At 40.3% G+C, this 21640-nt stretch overlaps 1 protein-coding gene across 16 annotated transcripts in view; it reads right to left on the minus strand.

Annotated features, from left to right (window-relative positions):
- The window catches only part of lrrc7 (leucine rich repeat containing 7), an 84793-nt gene that overhangs the window by 41256 nt on the left and 21897 nt on the right, over nt 1-21640 (minus strand). For all 16 annotated transcript variants that reach the window (XM_046049008.1, XM_046049002.1, XM_046049003.1 and 13 more), the window contains exons 3-10: nt 11510-11712; nt 5971-6088; nt 5541-5619; nt 3592-3681; nt 2886-2942; nt 1480-1543; nt 692-766; nt 436-580 (exon numbers count right to left, since the gene is read on the minus strand). In XM_046049008.1, the coding sequence (XP_045904964.1) occupies nt 436-580; nt 692-766; nt 1480-1543; nt 2886-2942; nt 3592-3681; nt 5541-5619; nt 5971-6088; nt 11510-11712 (831 nt within the window). The remainder of the gene's footprint in view (nt 1-435; nt 581-691; nt 767-1479; nt 1544-2885; nt 2943-3591; nt 3682-5540; nt 5620-5970; nt 6089-11509; nt 11713-21640) is intronic.

Raw genomic sequence — 21640 nt, forward strand, 5'->3', positions numbered from 1 at the left:
GGGATTCGTTGTCAGTTAGACAAATACAGAATAACAACAGCCTTATCCACTTAATATTTATTTATCCAAAGCGACTTACAATTGCTTTATATGTCAGAGGTTGCATGCCTCTGGAGCAACTAGGAGTTAAGTGCCTTGCTCAGGGACGCATGGTGGATGGGTTACAGTGGGGAATTGAACCCAGGTCTCTCACACCATGGGCATGTGTCTTATGCACTGCTCCATCACCAGCCACATCTTATCCTTCAGTACACTACAGTTATCTTTGCTTTCTCATACAGCTAGAACCACTCTCAAGTGGGATATGCCCAGGACAGCCACAGTCCTCTACTGCCGTCTACTGCACAGCCCCATAGGGATTAAATAGGTGCGGATTTAAATGCTTTGCTACAGCTTAATCAACTTGCAAAAGTCTATGAGTGTCTTTGTGTGTACCTATAGTGTCAGGGAGGTGCTGTAGCATGTTGGAGGATAGCAGCAGGTCTTCTAAGGCCTCGCAGCCTGAAATATCCGTGTCCAACGTCTCAATGCGATTCTTAGCTAAGTCCAAGTACCGTAGCTGACGAAGTTTTCCTATTGACTGCAGCGGGGAGGGTGAGGAGAAAAAGTAACAATTGTAAGAAAGCTTCACACAGATATTTCCAGTGCTGCTTTTGTTCACTGTAAGAGTAGAAAGTGTCAGTGTTCCTACCCCTGGTATAGACTGTAGAGAGTTGTTATCCAGCCAAAGCTCTTTCAGGTTGTGGATCTGTTCCAACACCTCCGGCTAACATGCAAACAGAGGAATGCATATCAGTATATACTGACTACATAAAATATAACAAATATAAAGCTTTTTATATGAAAACAACTGAATTATGCATTAACATTAAATGACACCGTTTTAGGAATAATGCTGTGAACATGAATGGATCCAAAAAATAATATGCAGTGCATCTTCAGACCAAGTCTTTGGCATAAATAAAGAAAATTTTAAAAATGTTGGCAGAGTGGGTAAGACTGGCAATCTCTACTTTCTCTCTCTTGGCAGGAAGCAGACCATACAGCCAACCTACTCCTGTCACAGCCAACTTCCTGTCCGACCCCTGTTAGCCTCCATCCAGCCCTCTCTTCCTCCATCACATTGCTGTGTCCCATTTCAGGGTCCAACTGAAGGATATTAAGGCTGAACTTGCTACAGAGGATTCACCATATGCTGTGCTGCGTCTTCAAATGTGAACTTTTAAGGCAGTGGCTCCCCGAAAATAGGACACAGCATCTGTGTTTCTGTTTGGATTCCTTCTTCTCTCCCTTCACTTTTTTCCGCTCATGTCTTAATTAACAAATAAATATGGTTCAACTGGTAAATGCACATATGACAACTAAGACATTCATATTTGAACTGCCTGTGATCACAACACATACGTTCAAATACCTGCTGCATTTCAAAACATGCAGCCACTGTGTTAACTTGCAAAACATGACAGCAATCCGTCTCACCATGTCAGTGAATTCATTGCTACCCAGATCCAACCTCTCCAACTGTGTCAGTCTGTGGATGGACCTGAGAGTTGACAATACATTGATTACTACACTGTGACTTATGTACACTTTATATTTTTATCTACTGAAACATTGCACAGCCCACCAATATACACTTTAGATTTTAATACTTAAATGACATGTATTAATAGTTTCTTTATGTTTTAATTTTTCAAATTACTAACTTCAGTCTTATTTTAATTATTATATTAAATTATAATATTATTTATTGCATTTTAGCAAAGCCTTAAGAATATGCATTTCATTGCACATATTGTTCGAGCATCTAACAAACAATAATTTCCCATTGGCAATGCATGCAGCGTCCATAATTAGAGAAATTTAGACAGAATAACAGAACAAGTTTTGTATTCAAGTAAATAGCCATAACCCATTGATTTTAGCATGGATTGTACACAAATGTGTGAAATTACTCTTATAGTATGAATCAAGTATCAAAGCCAACAGTATTAAATGCAATGGCTGCTCTACTAACTGCACAGACCGATTCTTGAGAAAGTATTCATATACAATATTTTTTCATTGGGTTGTTGCACGCTAGTGTCTGCTCCCAACTACTCTGTAGCTGTATGCCTGTGCTCAAATATTATGTGCTGTAACATTGTTCATTACACTAGTACAGAATATTAGCATATGTGCTACAGATTCCTGGGGAAGAGGAAAAGGAAGGATGTAGCTCCAGTAAACATCCTTCTTTTTCCTTTTCTATCATTTCATTTCCACTTTGAACACATTTGTTAGCTAGTTGCAAAACAAAGGTGGGATTCCTTTGAAAAAAATTTCTAGTCATGCTCACAGGTTTACTTTGAGTCTAAATGTCTTTGAGTCTAAAGGAGGATTGTGCACTGGTAATTGCACTTGAGAAAAGTAGTAATTACAGTTGTATTATTACCATTATTATTAGCGCTTTTCACAATCCACTGTCGCTGAAATCACTAATAACAAATTTGAAGGTTATCTCTGTTAGGTACAGTTGTCATAATGGCCTCATCTGTGGTGGGGATATGAACACATGGATAAATTCCACTACATAACATTAAATAGGAAATATTTAAAGCTGTTAAGACCAACACATTACTGTTAAAACAGTCTTCATTAGTATTCAAGAACACACCTGCCAGGGATAAATATATTTTTAATCTGGACACCTGAGACAGTAAGCATACACTCAGTGATATCATGGGCATCTGTGTGTGTGTGTGTGTGTGTGTGTGTGTGTGTTCACACCTAGTGGTGCGTAAAGAAGGAAAATTTGTCTTCCTTTCTTTCTTTGCTATCTCTCTCTCACACACACACACACACACACACACACACACACACACACATATGGCGGTTTGTCTTACTTTGGCATGGTTTTCAGGTGGTTCTCTCTCAGCTCCAGGATCCGTAGTTTGGAGAGTCTGAAAAACAGATGGCACATTAACCAAAACTTAATTTACTGAATTAATTCTCTCTATCAACTGCAACTGCAAAACAATTTCTACATTTGTTTATAATATAAAATGAGGGAGGGGGAATCATCCCTATTTCAACTTTAGGACTAGTGTCAAACTTATTTTCTAATCAGTGATAATAATGATTAATGATAAATAATAATTGACCAGCAATGTTTAATTACCAAAAATGACTCCACATTATTATAGATGCTCACCACCATGGAGACGTTTCAATTTAGAAATTTCTGTCACTTGTGATTTCAGCTGCCGTTGGTCACAATAACAGAATTTGTAGACTGACAAAACAACCATGACCCTTACCTAAATAAAATGCTATGGGTGTAGGAGAGGAGTGAAGAATGATTAAATGGATAGAGGAATAGATTTTTGTGAGATGACAACATGCCCCAAATATAAAGGATGCCCCAAATAAAAAAGTACATAAAAGGCCTGAGCTTCAGGCTTATCAGGCATGCTCAGCTTCATTAAATAATAAAAACATATTTAATTATGTGCAGTACATACAGTCATAGGCTAAATTAGAGTATGTTGTGTCTTAAATATTTAAAAACACCATACCCAGCCACACACCAACAATCATATGCATGTTTACCTGCCGAAGTTAGCCGGCAGATACTCCAAGAAGGCATCGTTTAAGAAGAGCTGGGTCAGATTCAGGAGCTGCGTAAAACCATCTGGGAGTCTGGGAGAGAAGAAACCAAGAAAGAGGAGAAAAATAAAGTGTGTGTCCTTGAAGGGCCTCAATGGATTAAAACATGGACATTGTTTCCATAACAACCCTGTAGAACCTGCTGACTGCTGTTAGCCTACAGATGAGTCATCTCCCCCACACACACACACATGCACACAAACACAGACAAAGTAAAATAAGCATTTCTGTCTGCAGTCTACTCCGTGGTTAAGTCCAGTTGTTATGGTCCATATTGACATGATAACATCACGCAGTTGCTGCAGATTTGTTGGCTGTACAACCATGATGCGAATCTCCCGTTCCACCACATCCCAAAGGTGCTCTATAGAATTGAGATCTGGTGACTGCGAGGCCATTGGAGAACAGTCATGTTCAAGAAACCAGTTTGAGATGATTTGAGCTTTGTGACATGATAGATTATCCTGCTGGAAGTAGCCATCAGAGGATTGGTACACTGTGGTTATAAAGGGATGGACATGGTCAGCAACAATACTCAGGTAAGCTGTCTCATTGAAACGATGCTCAACTGGTAGTAAGGGGCCCAAAGTGTGCCAAGAAAATATCCCCGACACCATTACACCACCACCACCACCAGCATTAACCGTTGACACAAGATGTTGTTTACGTCAAATTCTGACCCTATCATCTGAATGTCTGAAATCGAGACTCATTAGACTAGGCTAACGTTTTTCCAGTCGTCTACTGTCCAATTTTGGTGAGCCTGTGTGAACTGTAGCCTCAGTTTCCTGTTCTTAGCTGACAGCAGTGACACCCACTGTGGCCTTCAGCTGCTGTAGCCCATCTGCTTCAAAGTTTGATGTGTTGTCCGTTCAGAGATGGTATTCTGCATACCTTGGTTGTAATGAGTGGTTATTTGAGTTACTGTTGCCTTTCTGTCATCTGGAACTGCACTTTCTCCTCTGACCTCTGTCATCAGCAAGGCATTTTCGTCCATACAACTGACGCTCACTGGATAATTTCTCTTTTTCGGACCATTCTCTGTAAACCCTAGAGATGGTTGTGCGTGAAAATCCCAGTAGATTAGCAGTTTCTGAAATACTCAGACCAGCCGTCTGGATGGCACCAACAACCATGCCACGTTCAAAGTCACTTATATCCCCTTTCTTCCCCATTCTGATGCTTGGTTTGAACTTCAGCAAGTTGTCTTGACTACGTCTACATGCCTAAATGCATAGAGTTGTTGCTATTGACTGATTAACTATTTGTGTTAACAAGCAATTGAACAGGTGTACCTATTTAAGCGGCTGGTCAGGGTGTATCTTCTATTGCCTAGCCATAGCTGAGCCAAGAGGTAGTATGGTATGGTATGGTATGGTAGTATAGTGTCTGTAGATGTAGCCAACTATTATAAATATTTAGTGCCTCTGTGGTGCTAGAAACGCATGGATTGGACTACTAAAAACAAGAACAGTGTCAGTCTCTTGACACTGACAGAGAAAAGGCTGCTTATAAAGCAAAATACATGAAAAATTCATCAAACAATCCATTACATTGTGAACTGATGCCAGGTCCATTCAAAGTGGAAATCTGGAACACAATCCCCCCCCACCGCTAATAGAAAACGGTTCTTAATAAAAACAATACTGTAAATGAGTGTTAGAGAGATGTGTATTTGATGTGTTTTCCCTCAGGCTGTTATCCAGCAATATGCTCAGATAAACTTTTTTGTTACTGCTGCTATATGTTCTTGTAAAACAAACCGCTGTGTTGTAGATGAATAAAAAAAATAATATTTGCTGCCATCAAACTAGACGCCCGGGTTTTCCAATGAATGTTCAACTGATATATGAGTTATATGTGTCACTGCAAGGTGTGTGTTAGTGTCTTACTTGGTGATAGGGTTGACACTGGCCTCCACCACAGACAGGCCTTTACAGCATTTTATATTGTCTGGAAACTCCTGGATACCTGTAAGAGAGAGAGACAGAGAGGGAAGAGGAAATGTGGTGGCATGTGTTTAGTGAATTTGTATTAAGACAGGGGGATTATTATCTACAGTGAGTTTTGCAACTGTTTAGACAGCGTCACATTTTGTCATATTTTGGTTAATTACTTTGGATGTGAAATTATTGTGATTAGGAGGTTTTATTCTGGGCTGCCTCAGCAATTTGAGACTTGCAGGAAAACTAAAACCCTTGTTTCTTTACCCGCTCAACTCTATGTACTGTACTGTATCTGGACAGATTGTAATTGAAATTGCAGTTCGGAAAGACGGTAAGTTCAGGTTTGGGTTATCTGCGTTATAGAGAGGATTTTTACCGTTTTTACTGATGTCCAGCTCTTTGAGGTTAACCAAACTGGCGATGGTGGTGGGCAAGTTGGACAGGTCGTTATCGGGCATGCTCAGCTTCTTCAAGGCCTGGCAGTTGAAGAGTTGCTATGGAAACACAGAGGGGAAACAAAGGAATATTACAGTCTGTTGGCAAAATCACACAGACCTTTAAGGGAAAAGTACAAAAGGATAGAGAGCGAGAAAGTCAGCTGGAGGCATGCACTACTTAATGTTGTGGAAAAGCAGTGGCATTTTAGCTGCCTTTTCCTTTGAATAATGCAGAATTAATCTCCTACATATGGTGGCCCTTAGGGATAAAACACATAGTAGAGTGAAAGCAAAAACATTCAGAGAAATGTGTCTTAAACAGAAAATACAGCAAATGCCAAAATATACTGAACAAAATTATAATTATAAACATTTTGAGTGGCCTTTTATTGTGGCCAGCCTAAGGCACACCTGTGCAGTACCCATGGTGTCTGATCAGCATTTTGATATGCCACACCTGTGAGGTGGATGGATTATCTCAGCAAAGGAGAAGTGCTCACTAAGATTTTGACAGATTTGTGAACAATATTTGAGAGAAATAGGCCTTTTGTGTACATAGAGAAAGTCTTAGATCTTTAAGTTCAGCTCATGATGAAAGGGGCAAAAACAAAAGTATTGCGTTTATAAATTTCTTCAGTGTATATACAAGAGTGAAAGTGAAATAAATATATCATTTGATGATAGAAAAACATTTATCGTTTAAAATTATGCTCTATTGTTTATTTTTTTGTGTTGCAAATTCCACACTTTATGGTAATATATTCATGAGGGAATTATGCTTTGCACCGCGGTGAATTTAGTTTTAAGTTAGATATTCGACAGACATCTGTCGATTATCCAAGTTAAAACTAATATCCAACTTAAAATTAACTTCACCGCTGTGTGTTCTTCCACAGGAGCTGGTATTGCAGGGAAGAGATTTGCATTCAGAGTAAACAAACATGGAGGAGAGCGAAGTTTACTCAGAAATGGGTAATACCGAACAGGAGGATGCAGACCATGCAAGCAAAAACGAGGAGCTCATTCCTCAGAGAGAGGTCTGTTGTATGGACAAGCCAACCATGATTTGTGTGTCAGGTAACGTTTAATGACTTACCTACGGACACTCAGCTTACTTTCTAGTTCACCAAGACATGCTGTTGTGACGTTAGTTTTAGCAGCAGGAGAGTTGTGAGTATCGCTGTCTGGAGCTGGTGTGCTGGCTCTGGGACCATCTCCTCCTCTCACATTCGCTTTGCAGCAGCAAGTAAGGAAAGTTTGCTAACCCACACCTTAGCTAACATTAGTTAAATTACTTGCTGTGTCGTTGTTCACATTATATCATGGTATTTGTGATGGTGTTGGATTTCTCCAGAATCGTTACCCCACCTTTATGACGCAGATAAATACCACGAGTTCCTGTTGTAAATACCAACAGTAAGAAGAGTGAAGAGAAAAGACTCTAAAGAGGTCCTTAAGTAGATGGTTTCTAGGGGGTGAGCCCGGGATGCACAGGAATCATTGCTGAACCCTCTGGAGGTGTCGTGGGCCTTTCAGCGAAACATCAAGGAGGCGCCACTTGATAACCCAAAAGATGCTAACACCCACTTGACTAACCAGAGTCTAGGCAGCATGCCTCATGTGTGCAATTAAGGGATATTAACATCTAGTCCTACATAACAGATCTAGTATGAGACGCTAAGATTGTTAATAAAATAGTGTCACCTGGGAAAGGGACAGAATTTGCGTGAGCTTTTCAGAGCCTTCTGAACAGGTAACCTCAATTACATCCACATCATCCACAGGTTTTTGAGTATTTCCTGCCAACCAGAACAATTGAATCCATTCGGATAAATGGCAAAACATTTTCAAAATGGATCAAATATTCTTTCCTAACCTCACCTTCAAGTTCATATAAAGTATGAAGTCACTGAAGAGCTGATAATTAAAATATCACTTGAAAAAAAAAAAAGAATCTAATCAAATAAAATGTGCCAAAACACTTCCAGAGTGTGCTATAACTTCCACAACACCCATCCTCTATCTGTAGGTTGTAACATGTTAGCACCTTAATGTGCCAAGTGTCACCCAGCTTCACCCACTGAAAATGATTTTTCCGCAAAAATGTGTGCCATGCTTCACACAAAACATCCAACTATTATCTTAAATTATTCTCTCATAATTTACACAAACATGTGGTCACTCACATTCATTCTTACAGGCATTTTAGAGTTTCCAAGTAACCTAACTTGCACAATGAAAGGCAGCCTATGCAGACATATAATGAAATCATCCAAACTAAATCATAAACTGCACAAAATAAACGTGTATTTTGTTTTGCATATTTTATCGGCCTATTAAGACGTCACACCTAATTTTCACTGTTAGGAGCTAGATAGAGCTAAACATGGAAAGGGCTGCTCTGTGCCCATAGGTCGGGCCAGACCACTACACTTAAAGCCACAATCACTTACTCAAACACACACAAGGAGCTCCTCAACTCACTTACATAAAGGCCAATCACTCTGGCAGCCTCAATAGCTCTTATACAATCTTGGCACACACACAAATACACACTGTCAAGGCAGAGCAGATTTTTTTTGTCACTTGAATGCACGTTTGACCTGTCACTTACAAAGCCCTATTAGACAGTCTCCATTCATGCAGGTTATATTTAGAAATCCAATTCAATATTTCTGTCATTTAAATCAGGACAGGATATCAATAAAATGAGACAGCCTCCTCTAAACAGCACCTTTAATTCTCCTTGAAATACTGGAAGGGCATTTTGCCTCATCACTGCCGACATGGAGGTTTAAGTCTCGGATAACCTGGGGTGTCACCATGTGCCTGTGACGTGGCCAGGAATTGACATTCTCTTTCACCCCATGTTTCCTGTCACTTGCTCCTGTTGTATGGTGAGTGATGCAGGGGTGAAAATTTTGGCTCACCTGCCAAAGTGTCTGGTAGATGAAAAAAATCTACCGGTCAAGCATAATTTTTACCGCCCAAAATAATAAATTGCCTTTTGTGTCACATATACGTTTGTGTCTGTACTTTTAATTGAGATAATAAGGTAAGCAACATTATAGTAATGCTATTAAATGAACTTAAGACTTAACAGTAAATTGTTTTCTAAACTTACAAGATGCTTATTAATCATTCAACATAAATCTGGTCACTGCTCACTCTTAATCATGTCATTCAACTTTAACATTCTCATCAGACTGCTTACTTTCTACAATCACCCTCTTCTGGCATCCTGGTTCTGACAGAGTCCTGGTGCCAATGACAGCATCACAGCTTTTGTGGGATCAACATTTTCTTATCCAGCATATGGATCATACTCCTTGATCTCCGGGGGGAGGACAGTAGGACCATTACAACATCTGACCCTAGACTGGACCGCCAACTTTTATGTTCTGCTTCAGCCTCCTCTTCGTCTGCTTCGTTTTTTCATTTTGTTGGTTTGGTGGTAACGTTAATGTCGCCACATTACGCTGGTGGCCATCCAGCTAAAAGCTGTACAAGTACAACTTTTGTAATTAGCTCCTAACACTAGCAGCTTTCATGCTGTCTTATTTCACGGGGGTATTGCGCCAATTTGCCGGTGTTATGCCGAGTTTTGCCTGCCTGCCGAGAATTGCATGCACCTCCAAATACTGCTTTTAAACACTATAATATTCTTTGTGGGGTCCATCCATGGTGTTAAATGATTCGAAGTATATATTTTATGAACGTTTAGAGTCTTTAATATTTAAATACACTTAGTAGAAGTACCATTCCTTGACATTCAGCAAATATATGTGGTGATAACGTCGTTTGATCAATGAGCACAGCAAAGTGTCTGAAAAGGACCTAAAGAGGAGGATGCATAATTCGGCAGAATGATGTAGGCTACCTGATACCTGATTTGCATCCACCTCTTTTCTAAGCATAAATGACCGTTATCACCCGCGAGGTGCATGCAAATCTCGGCAGGCAGGCAGAATTCGGCACAACACCGGCTCGCTGCACTATATGAAAGGTACGGAGCCGTCTGCTTTTATCTGCCTCTGAGCCGGGAAAGTTGGTGACAGAGACGAGACAGAGAGAGGGAACAATCTCTCTATGAAAAGCCACAGCTGGCATGCTGGTGTTGTATTACACAAAATAGTCTTTTTACACGCTGCTGGTTCTGGTAAAGCCTGACCACTATGTGAAAGCACACATGGTTGCGAGATGATGCAGCAAACTTTTGTTCAGTATGAATAAGTAAATGCGAAACACTATCCACTTCTCCTCCCGACTCCTGTCCCCTAAAGCCCAGCCCCTTACAAATCTATGCCAATCAAACACAAGTAACATAAAATGAACATAAACAACAACCAATGAACCCCCCTATCCGTGTGTTACATTTTAGATCCCTTGGCACATCAGGGACCAATTTAAGTGCGACACATAACAAACAAGAACACCAGTCTGCTGTTAATTACCGTTAAATAGCTATTATATAGCAATATCATGCTGAATACATTTACCCGCCAATGTGACGGTTTGCCATCCAACATTTGGCCGACAAATGGAAAATCCACCCGCATTTGGGGGTGGCGGGTGTTAATTTCCATCCCTGGAGTGATGATGTGGCATGTAAACATTCTACCAAAACAATACTGCAGGTCTTGGTCTCTTTTATGTAGGAACAGTAATGTTGCTCAGTCAGTCTGTCAAGTCAAGGAAATTATAGCGCAAAATCACAAATTTTCAAACTGTACAATGAATGAACTTGGCTATCTTTACTTATCTTTTTGATAAGTAAAAACTTCACAGCAGACTGAAATATCTAAAATTATAGATTTGACTGACTTTTGATGTGAGCATTCATGATCCACAGAGGATGATTTTAGCATGCCGACAATAACATGTAAACACTAACATTACCATTCAGTCAAGTTTTAAGTACACCTGAAGCTGATAAAGTACAGTGATTAAAACTGCAATGCAGATTGACAAGCTGAGTCTGAATAGTCCTTCTGAATCTGTAACTGTACAGAGAACAAACCCACAGCATTTGTGCCACCAAATGTGTCGACTTCTAAGTGCGTAAGTGACAGTTACAGCCAAGTAATTAGTGGGGTTGATTCTAGGAGGGGGTCTTTGTGTTTGCATCACACTCAAATAGAATAAATACCCACTTTTGTCAAACACCACAAAACAATAAAATATATGTCACATTTACATTTAACTTCATGTAACAGCTTATGGGCAAAATGTGTATTTGCTGTTTTTTCAACCAATAGGTCAAAAACTGAAACAGAGACTTACCCTTGAGAACAAAGTGGAGCAAACAATTTATTTTAATCAAAGTGACTGGGGTCATGAAAGTGTAACACACATTGGGTTGACTGACCGACATTGGTCCAGGATCAGGTAGGCAAGAAGTGGTTATGTAGAAGGAAATAGGCTTAGGGGTCAGAGGTTAAAGTCAGCAGAGATATGCAACATATGGTTCAGAGTTACCTTGGGTAGTTCCTCAATCTGGTTGGCATCTAGGTAGAGCTCCTCCAGAGTTCTCTCGAAGCTGAAGATTTCCTTGGGGACCTGCTGCAGGCTGCAGTGGGAGTAGTCCAACACCGAGATCACTTCCTCTTCACCACGGAAACAACGGCACGGCACCAGCCGGCCAATCAGCTTCCGCTTAGTGGTCATTTCCAGACACTGCACTGTAGAGGCAAGAAGAGGGGAGGAGAGAAATGAGGGTCTGCAATTTATCAACAGGCTCATTATATCTGATCTTTTCACTTCATTATATGCCTGTATAGACCGTTGTTGGTTTGGCAGCACTAAGTACATGGTCAGGCTAAATCACTAAAAGATGGTAAACGGTAAATGGATTGTCTTTGTATGGCGCCTTTCTGGTCTTCCGACCACTCAAAGTGCTTTACGCTACAGGTCACATTCACCCCAATAACACACATTCATACACTGACGGCAGAGGATACCATACAAGGAGCCAACTGCTCATCAGAAAGAGAAACTAAAACATTCAAACAACGACAGAACAGCCATCTGGAGCAATTTGGGGTTCAGTATATTGCCCAATGACACGATGCAGAGAGGAGCCAGGCTTCGAACTACCGACCTTCTGATTAGTGGACGGCCCTCTCTACCTCCTTAGCAGCTGCCCCAATTTAATAAGGGTCTGAAATATCAAACTAGCATCAAATGTGTTTCTCCTTCAGAGATGAACTATGGAGCTGGCATCGAAATTCATGTGTGGGATTTTCTCTAAGATTTCCTAAAATAAATGTTAGCTGCATTCATTAATGGTGACAGATTTCACTGCTTTTGATGAGTAATGCAATAAATACATGCACAAAGGTATAAAATTAATTAAAATAAAACACCTACTGTAAATGTCTAAGGGTATACATGTGACAGCTTCACGTGACTCCCGTCAGTGTTGACACTTAGATCAGCTCTAACAGCTCATCATTTGAGCCACATCATCTATGAGGTGGCAAACAGCCCAGAGGTGACATACATTAAAAAGTGAAATCTCTGAGTGTGCTCCAACTCACAGTGTCTTGCCTTGACTATTTTTCGCTATAGTCCAAACTGGTCATCTTACACCTCTTTCTGTTGGCTGCTTATTGGTTTATCAAACCCATCCATCCATCGTCAACCGCTTATCCTGCCTACAGGGTCGCAGGGCCTTATTGGTTCAGTGATTAGATAAACAGACAAAATTTATACCATTGTGAGTTATACCACAGCCAGAGAAGATACTTTCTGATTGCTTTAAGATGTCCATTAAAATCTCAAGACATGATATCAATATGTATTGTAATATAAATCATTTTCTGCAACATCTACTGAGAAATTGGTAAATAGGTATATAGGAATGTCTGTAAATTCTTGACAAATCATAAAAATCCAATATTGCTATAAAGATGTCTTTCTTGTTGACTTGATTCATTGCTGCATCCAAAACAGGTGACAAATTTGTATTTTCTCAAGGTATATATTGTCTTATCATCCACCCTTAGATACAAACATACAGCATTTCCTAAGTTTTGGTATCTGTGCAGTAGATGGCTTCAGCAGGCAGCTGCAAACCGGCTGCAGTGACTGCAGTGTATTCCTTCAGGGCAATTGTGCCCATCAAAATTACATTTCGTCGCTCAAGCACAATTCTCTCTCTAAAATCTTGTGAGAGGTGAGTTGTTGCAGGAAACACCGGTGGAAACGAGGGTGAGGAGTTTGTTGTGTACGAGGAACTGCTAGCAAGACTTTATTTCTCCAAATAAAGTTTTAGTTACTCCAACAAAACAAACTCCTCTTTCCAACTCTGACTCACATTTCCAACGTCATCTTCCTGCAACATCTCGCCTCTCATGAGATTTTAGAGCGAGAACTGTCCTTGAGGAAGACTTCTTTTTCACCATGAGTCACTCGTAGGGGTCCTTTCCATGATGTTGTTAGGCACCTCGTATAACAGTCTGAGTCTGTCAGTGACAAAAAGAAGCATTTTTTTGGAAGTAATTTTGACTGAATACGTTGCAGCCACCGTAGCCGGTTCAAGGATGCCAGCTGAAGGCATCTACTGCACACATTGCAAAGCTTTTAGTACCTACTAGTCATTTCGACAGCAAAATGTGTGAAAATAGGGCCTAGGTTTAAAAATACCAAAATTATCCTCCAATATGGGAGTCTGAGTTGGTAAAATCAAGTGGGGAAGTTACAAACTTTTTAGTACAAAATTCCCGTTTAAAAAGAACCGAGGGGAAACTAAAAGAGGGAGATTCACATAAAAAACATACGTATAAGAAACCCACTTGATTTGCCAAACACAGACTGCTGAGACATCATATTAACTTAACTTATTAACAGAATTGTGGCTGTTTTGTTACCCGTATATTTTAACTTTAATTAAAATTCTCTCTGCAGGGCAAGCATAGACTGGAGAAAAATAATTACAACAACTAAATAATGTTGCAAAGTACATAAGGGCATGTGAGTGCAAAAATGTGAATGTATCCTTTAAGGCTGGTTGACATAGGACCAACATAAGTTCGAGATTTTTTGCTGCCAGGCAGGTGGGTAAAGCCAGGGGCAGATGGGTAACACAGCCGTACCTCACCGACCACCAGTTACTCAGCTCACAGCAGGCTGAGGCTCAATTCTCACTCAACACTCACACACGCACACATTCACACACACTCAAACAACAAGCCAGAGCCATATAATTAGACTGAATCCTTTGTAATTCTGCGACAACATCCCTTCATCACTCTATTACACGACTCCTTTTAAAAAGCTAGTGGCTGAATGATATGAGTAGGCTAACCGTGGGTATTAAAATCCTTGAGTGAGGATTTATCATTCAGCTTTATCATTTCAAATCCAAACTCTTACTACACTCAATCTACTGACAAATAAAAACGTTCTAATGCCAGCCCCCTTGAATAGAACAAAGAGTACATTTTCAATCTGACTGCCGCCTTAATTTCCTGTTTGATCTGCATGAGCTATAACCAGCAGTAATGAGGAGAGGAGAGGAGGAATGGAGTGAGAGAACAACATGAGGTGATGAGGAAATAGCTACTACAGTAGAGAGGAATCAAAAGGGGACAAGGAGGAGAAAAGGAGGGCAAGAAAATGAAAATGAGGAGGTAAAGAGAGCAAAGAGAGGGAGACCAGGAGGCCCAGAGATAAGACCTGCAGCTTTATCTGTCTATAAACACACGCATGTCCCGCTCCGCCGTGTGGCCAGATGAATCCAGAAGATAGACAGAGTGATCTTGAGCACTGTAAGGACACTATGTTATCTGCTCTAGTTTATTGCAAGGCCAGTGAAATCTGATAAAAAAAGCCTGCAGATCCTCTGGGACTGTTTATCTAAAAGGGTTGGACCATTAAAATCAATACATCCTTATCCACAGCCATGCTCAAAGTGGGCGTAATGAAGCAAGCCGGGATTTACCGTTTGTCTACAGTACGTGTAAACCCAGCTGTCAGTGCTTTTCATGGTGCTCACACCATGGACCACTGGTTCTTGTCTAAGCCCTCATATGTTTATAGCTAAAAAGGTAACCCAGGGTTTGTTTAGCACTGGGCAACGGGCACGACTTTAACAATGAGGATTACTTACTTACTTCTTTCATTTTCTCTGTTCTATTCTATTCTATTCTATAGTGTGTACCAGTAAATATCAATGGGGAGGACTGCCAACTCAGAAAACACAGTGAAAAAACGGTGCAGAAGCCGATGGGCTAAAACTATATAGGTGGGTAATATGGACGCATATATGATCATATATTCAAATAAAAACCAATAGTTACGGACCATCACTAGCTAAAACACATGTTGTTGTGCTGCTTTGCCAATTGAACATGGTCAAGAATAGTATATAATTGCATACTGTTATACAACTCTATTTTTTAGCTCATCAAGCTGCAACAGTCACGATAAATGTTGTGTCAACAGTTTCTAGGCATGGAGCAGAATACACATTTACAGGTCAAGACATCCTGCCATTCTGTATGACCAAAGGTGGTTGAACAAAGCAATTGAAACAATGCACTGTGAAACAAGACATTACTTTGTAAGAATATATTCTAGTCGTGGTAGGCCTACGTGTTTTAGACTTCTGGTAGATGTCAGACTCTTATGCATTCATCCCTGCTATAATCTCCCCCTAACTGTTTTCTTTTAGTGTGGTCATCCAACCAGCAGAGGACACACTCCACTTCTCATTGGCTAAGTAAGCAGGCAAAGCAACATACCAAAGGTGTGAAATCGGTACAATACTTGCTGCATCCTCTAATCAACCGCTTGACATCCCAGCCAAGAGCCAGATGGCCCAGTATAACGTTCCAAACACTGACCAGTGTTGATATGACCGTTTGATCAATTAGGTCCTCTGTACTACTCTAAAAAGCTTTTTGATTTATTTCTTACAGCAATTGTCTTTTCTTTTTATCTAATTTTGTGGAGACTTGGCTTGGCTTAATCATTTTTTTTTCCCTTGGGTAATCCCAGTAATAAAGTTTATTTGTTTTTATCTAGAGACATGATAATAAGTCACAGACAAGCTAAAACAAATGTTTTCCCAACTGACATGTGGTGATGTCACTTTGAATTATTACAGACTCCCTTTCAAGACATCCAAAATGACCCAGTATAAAACCTCTGAAAAGTATTGTGGTTATTGATTTGGCAAAATCTATAGAGTAAATATGCACACACAGTCTGCTAAACAATCTTTTTTATTAGCTACTGATACTGCAGCTGCATGATTATGCACTCACATTGTCTACTGATGTTACGGCTTTAATATGCGAAGACAGAGTGGACTAAAAATAACAGCTTTTTTGTCAAGAGAACAGAGAATAAGAGAGGAGAACTGATGTTACCCATTAGAACTAGGCAAGTCAGCAGGGACAATGACAAATATTAGCAGCAAATGGGAGATTGTTCACGTGGGCATCGATGACACCTCCTCATGACACAGATACCTCCAGAAATGGATTTTACACCAGGAAGAACACAGAAGATGGACACAGAAGATGCACAGAACGAGGAGGATAAAGAGCTGCTCAGACTAGAGTGTTTCTTTGAATCTACAGATTTTATCTAAAAAAGAAATTACAAAACTTTTAACTTTTTAAAGATCCTACAAGATGACCAACTTTAATGTTTTAATACCAGCATTTGGACTTTAAAAGTCCACATTCAGCTCATGTTCATTTATGGATATCATGTTTTGTGGAAGAAAATGGACCTTAATCTTTGCTTTTTTTCTGTTTCTTTATTTTTCTAGTGCTCCTGCTGACCCAGTATGAATGAATTAATGTGAGTGTAGTGTGTCCAGTCCTGCTCACACTCCCAGGGAGCCAAAGCCAAAGCCAAAGCAAAAAAAAAAAATAGGAAGAGAGTCAGAGCGAGCCGGTGCCAATAGGGTGAAACTAGGAAGTGAGTGTGGTTGGTTGTGTCGGCTCTCGCTGCTGCTATGGAAACAGCATGACAGAGCAGACTGACTCTGCAGAGGCAACACTACATGTGTATGTGCAAGCTCTGAACACACACATTGTACACACACATCAGTACAATATTAATTACATAAAAGAAACAAAAAATGTAAGAAGTGAGAAATTTTGAAAGAAAGAAGAACTGCAAACACCCACCCACCCACAAATGCTACACACTCGCACCCACCTACACGTAATTACACACTCGGAAGCAGTGGTGTAATTTTAGTGGATTTTATACTTTAGTCAAAGTAGCAATACCACAATGTCCGGCAATCAAAATCTTACTTAACTAAACATAAAGATGTATTATCACCAAAATATAACTATACAAAAACAAAAGTACTAATTATGTTAAATGTTCGTGTTGTAATGACTGAAAAGATAAATAAAATTGAATACAATTTCATAAAATAACTGAGCCTTTATGTGTGCAGCATTTTTACTGTTGTTGGTTTTGGGAGTTTCTGCAGTTTCATCTTCAACTTTAATATTATAAAGATATTTCTGTAAATAAGTGAGTCTTTAAATAGCTTATTTTGTAGTGCTGTAAGAATAATTCAACCTGTTCTTAAATTCAATCAGCTTGTTAAAACATGTTCTACAAACCGGTGTCCACCAATGTGTCCCTGAGCAAGACACTTAACCCCTAGTTGCTCCGTGCGATCTCTGACATATATAACAATTGTAAGTCGCTTTGGATAAAAGCGTCAGCTAAGTGAATAATTGTAATGTAATGTAATGTAATGTAAATGGTTCGAGTCAGGACCGTGTAGTACTACTCAGGGCCGGTTGCATATGTTTTATATTAAAAGATAACCTCTAAAATATCCAAAGTAACTATATAAATGTAAGTGGAATAAAAAATATAATATTTCCCTCTAAAATATTGCAAAGTATCATAAAAAGCAAAAACTGTACTTACGTTCAGTAAATTAACTTATTTAATGAATTTAATCTCAAATGGTCTCTTTTCTTATTTCCTCCTTCTGCTCTTCATTGAAGTTTGTGTATGCGTTTGTATGTGACTGTGTGCGCGTCTCCTCCAGCAGCTCGAGAGGGTGAATTTCCCAGGGTCCCATGATAGCCATCACTTCACGTGCAGCCTTGTCATCACCATAGTAACAGCTGCCATAGAGACCGTCTCCCAGGAGCTGGGTGTATTTTTACTCATTCTCCCTCTCGTTTCCTCTGTCATAAAAAAGAACATGCTGCACTCAGTGGGCGATTGCTCCACATTTGGCGATGTTTTACATTGACTTAAATGTATTAGACACCTTTATAGCCACTGAATAAGAGCTTTACAACAGATTCTCCATGTCCTCTGTTACTCTGGCCCTCTCTCTTACTTTTTTTTGTGAAGGTGTGAATGCTGCCTTCTGCAGAACTCACCCCAGGCTTTTGCACTCTCTCACAATTAAACAGTCACACACCGTTACGCACAAGCACATGTGAAACACAGACACACATAAAATTCCCACACACATGCAAATCACTGAAATAACAGTCACACACATACACACAGGCTGATTTAGTCTACGATTACTTTTGTGACAATGACGGCAAGAGAAAATGGAAGATCCTGCTTCACATCCCAATGCTTCACATTGTCAAGCAAATCCCTGAACAGTTGTGTCAGTGTGTGTGTGTGTGTGTGTGAGAGAGAGAGACTGTATGTGGGAGGCGATTAGCTAACTAGCAGCCAAGAACAGCTTGTTCTGTCTTTTTTACATTCATTAAATAACCACTTACAACAGTTACCTGCACCAGCACATGCATACAAATACACAGTTAGATTTATTTGTCTTTGGTTCTGAGCCAAGACCATAATAATTTCTGAACTTCCTGTTTGAAAACCCAGACTTTTGCAAACGAATGTGCTTGGGCACTAGTTTAACAAATATGTGGCAGCATCGGGCCAATAGTCAATCCATCACCTATACCCACTTCTATTGGTCATGGTCACGGGGGACTGGAGCCAATCATAGCTCACATTGGAGGGCAAGTTACATCCTGGACAGGTCGCCAGTCTATCACAGGGACAAATACTGTATATAGATTGAACCGTTAAAACTCACACACTCAAACACATTTCCACCTATGGGAAATTAAATCAGTTCATCTAATCTCCATGTCTTTGCACTACAGCTGCAATGATTAAATTAATTGATTTGTTGATTGACAGAATTAACCATTTTGGGTTTGGGTCTATATGTAGTTTTGTAATTAAATCACTTTTTTATTACCTGTATGTGAAGGTGTTGTAACCTCACATAAAAACGATCCACTTGCCGGGTATTTCTGCTACCTCTGACGGCCAGTATGTCTAATCCTATGTGATGACACCGGGTCGGATCTTCCCAAAAATCCACTGACTGTGACTGCATGCGTGCTCCCCCCGAGCCTGTTGCATTCTGAATCTGTATTATACACATAGCAACAACACCACAGCTCACTACATGGAATCCACTACTATAAAACGACCGGTTCCCAGCACAACAAAGACTCCAACACAAACCATTTATGGATAAAAACAAACAAAGATTTATGTGCTGAAGCCCGTCAGGCCAAACGAGAATCAGATTGTCATGTGAAAACAGTCAACTTCAGAAAAGCTTGAATCACGGAGAGACCTCTGCTTTGCTTTGGAACCGATAAACCAACACAGAGTTGGCTTTCAACCGATTCAACTGACATTACCTCAAAGTATGTGACATATATTGGAATTTTTATCCGGTGCAAAATAATAGTTGTATGGCTTTCCACATTAGTTAACCAGCTAACGCAGTCCATATTACTATCCTGTGTACCACAAACACCTGCACCTGCAAAAAATGATGTAACGATACAAAGCAAATGTGGAGCGATTTGTTTATACTAGCCTATGCGAGGCAGAGGCAGCCAGCTAATGTTAGCCCGGCTCTACCACTGTTTGCTTTGTAAAGTCAGTCAGTTTAGACTTATTGTCATTTTACCAATACTCAGGTACACAGCTTCAACCACCATCTCAGTCGCTGTAAATTACACATATTATGTGTCTCACATAATATACAATAACGCAACGTAACGGCACTAACAACACCACAGTATAAGACCCATTCACTACAGTAATGTTACTGACTGCGGTCTAACTGTTATAAAGGGTGACAACAATCTCATTTATAATATTCAGTCCAGCTCACTAACTGTTTTGTTATCATCCAAAACATTCAGCTGTGCTGACATTGCTGAGCCTCTGGTAAAAGACAAACAAATGGCAGGCAAGCTGCTAACGCGGATGTATCGCAACGGCCAAAGGCAGACAATGTAACGTTGCCATGCAACAAGCATGGATTAGTTCAACCTCAAGAGGATAAAAATATTACTGTAACATTGCAGTGGAAATTTACCAGTGTGTCGTGTGAAGCTGTCTCCCTGTGTTTCGGATTCTGCTCGCTCATGAGTTCGAGCACACATACGCGCACACACCAGGTTGCAGCGGTAACAATGGCAACACTAACTAGTGTTATCTTAAAAAGTCCACTAAAGAGTCTTAAAGAGTCCACTAACGTCAGCAAAAAAACGGCACCCACAATTTACACTCCAAAAGTCCAAAGTCAAAACTAACATTAATGCAAAGCATGGGAAATAAATTATGATATTGTAGTTTTAGCTAATTCATCCCGTGTCTGCGTGGGTTCTCTCCGGGTGCTCCGGCTTCCTCCCACCATCCAAAAACATGCAGGCTAGGTTGATTGGTTACCCTAAATTGTCCTTAGGTGTGAGTGCGTGCGTGAGTGGTTGTTCGTCTATGTGTGGCCCTGCGATGGACTGGCGACCTGTCCAGGGTGTACCCCGCCTTGCGCCCGATGTTAGCTGGGATTGGCTCCAGCCCCCCCGCGACCCTGTACGCAGGATAAGCGGTTGACAATGGATGGATGGATGTTAGCTTGCCTTCTGATGTTATTGCTAGCACTGCATAATAAAAGCATACATATGATGCATCTCTCTCGCTCACTCTCTTGGCTGGGTTAGTTTAGCTCTTATCCTGGCTCTCGTCCTGGGGCAATCACACCGCCTGCGACCCTGCTAGTCTGGCAAGGTGGTTGGAAGATGTCATTGACAGTCATTGTCTCAAGATCCACTGCACTTAATCCAATCTCTGCGCTTCTTTTTCCGATGTTGAGAAATATATTTTTGTTGTAAGCTGAGCCACGGACAGCCCCGGCCCAATTTTATCCCTGTGTATAACTAATGATTGATTTTTATTAGGCAAAGGGATGCAAGGCAGGGGCAGCCAACTGGCTAACTGTAACCTAAGCTAAGCTGGGGTCAGCCAGCTGGCTGTAGTTTGGCTGTGTGGCATGGGTCTGGCGTTGGTAGCTTTGTGGCGTTGACTAGTGGGGTGGTTTGCAAACAGAAAGCTAGTCAGTACTATGAAACCAATGGTCCAAATAAAATATAGGAACATTGAGATGTATATGCAACTAAATTGGTCACCCTGTGGGTGTTTTATTTTTAGGTGGCTTATCAAATTGGTAGCAGCTCTACTAACGCAAGTAAACACAACCCACAAATATTCGCCTCTAATCTGGTTTAGGCTACTACAGTGGCATAAACCCAAAATAAACATTTTGCT

This window comes from Micropterus dolomieu, linkage group LG05 (genome assembly GCF_021292245.1).
Source record: "Micropterus dolomieu isolate WLL.071019.BEF.003 ecotype Adirondacks linkage group LG05, ASM2129224v1, whole genome shotgun sequence".
In the NCBI taxonomy this organism is placed as follows: domain Eukaryota; kingdom Metazoa; phylum Chordata; class Actinopteri; order Centrarchiformes; family Centrarchidae; genus Micropterus; species Micropterus dolomieu.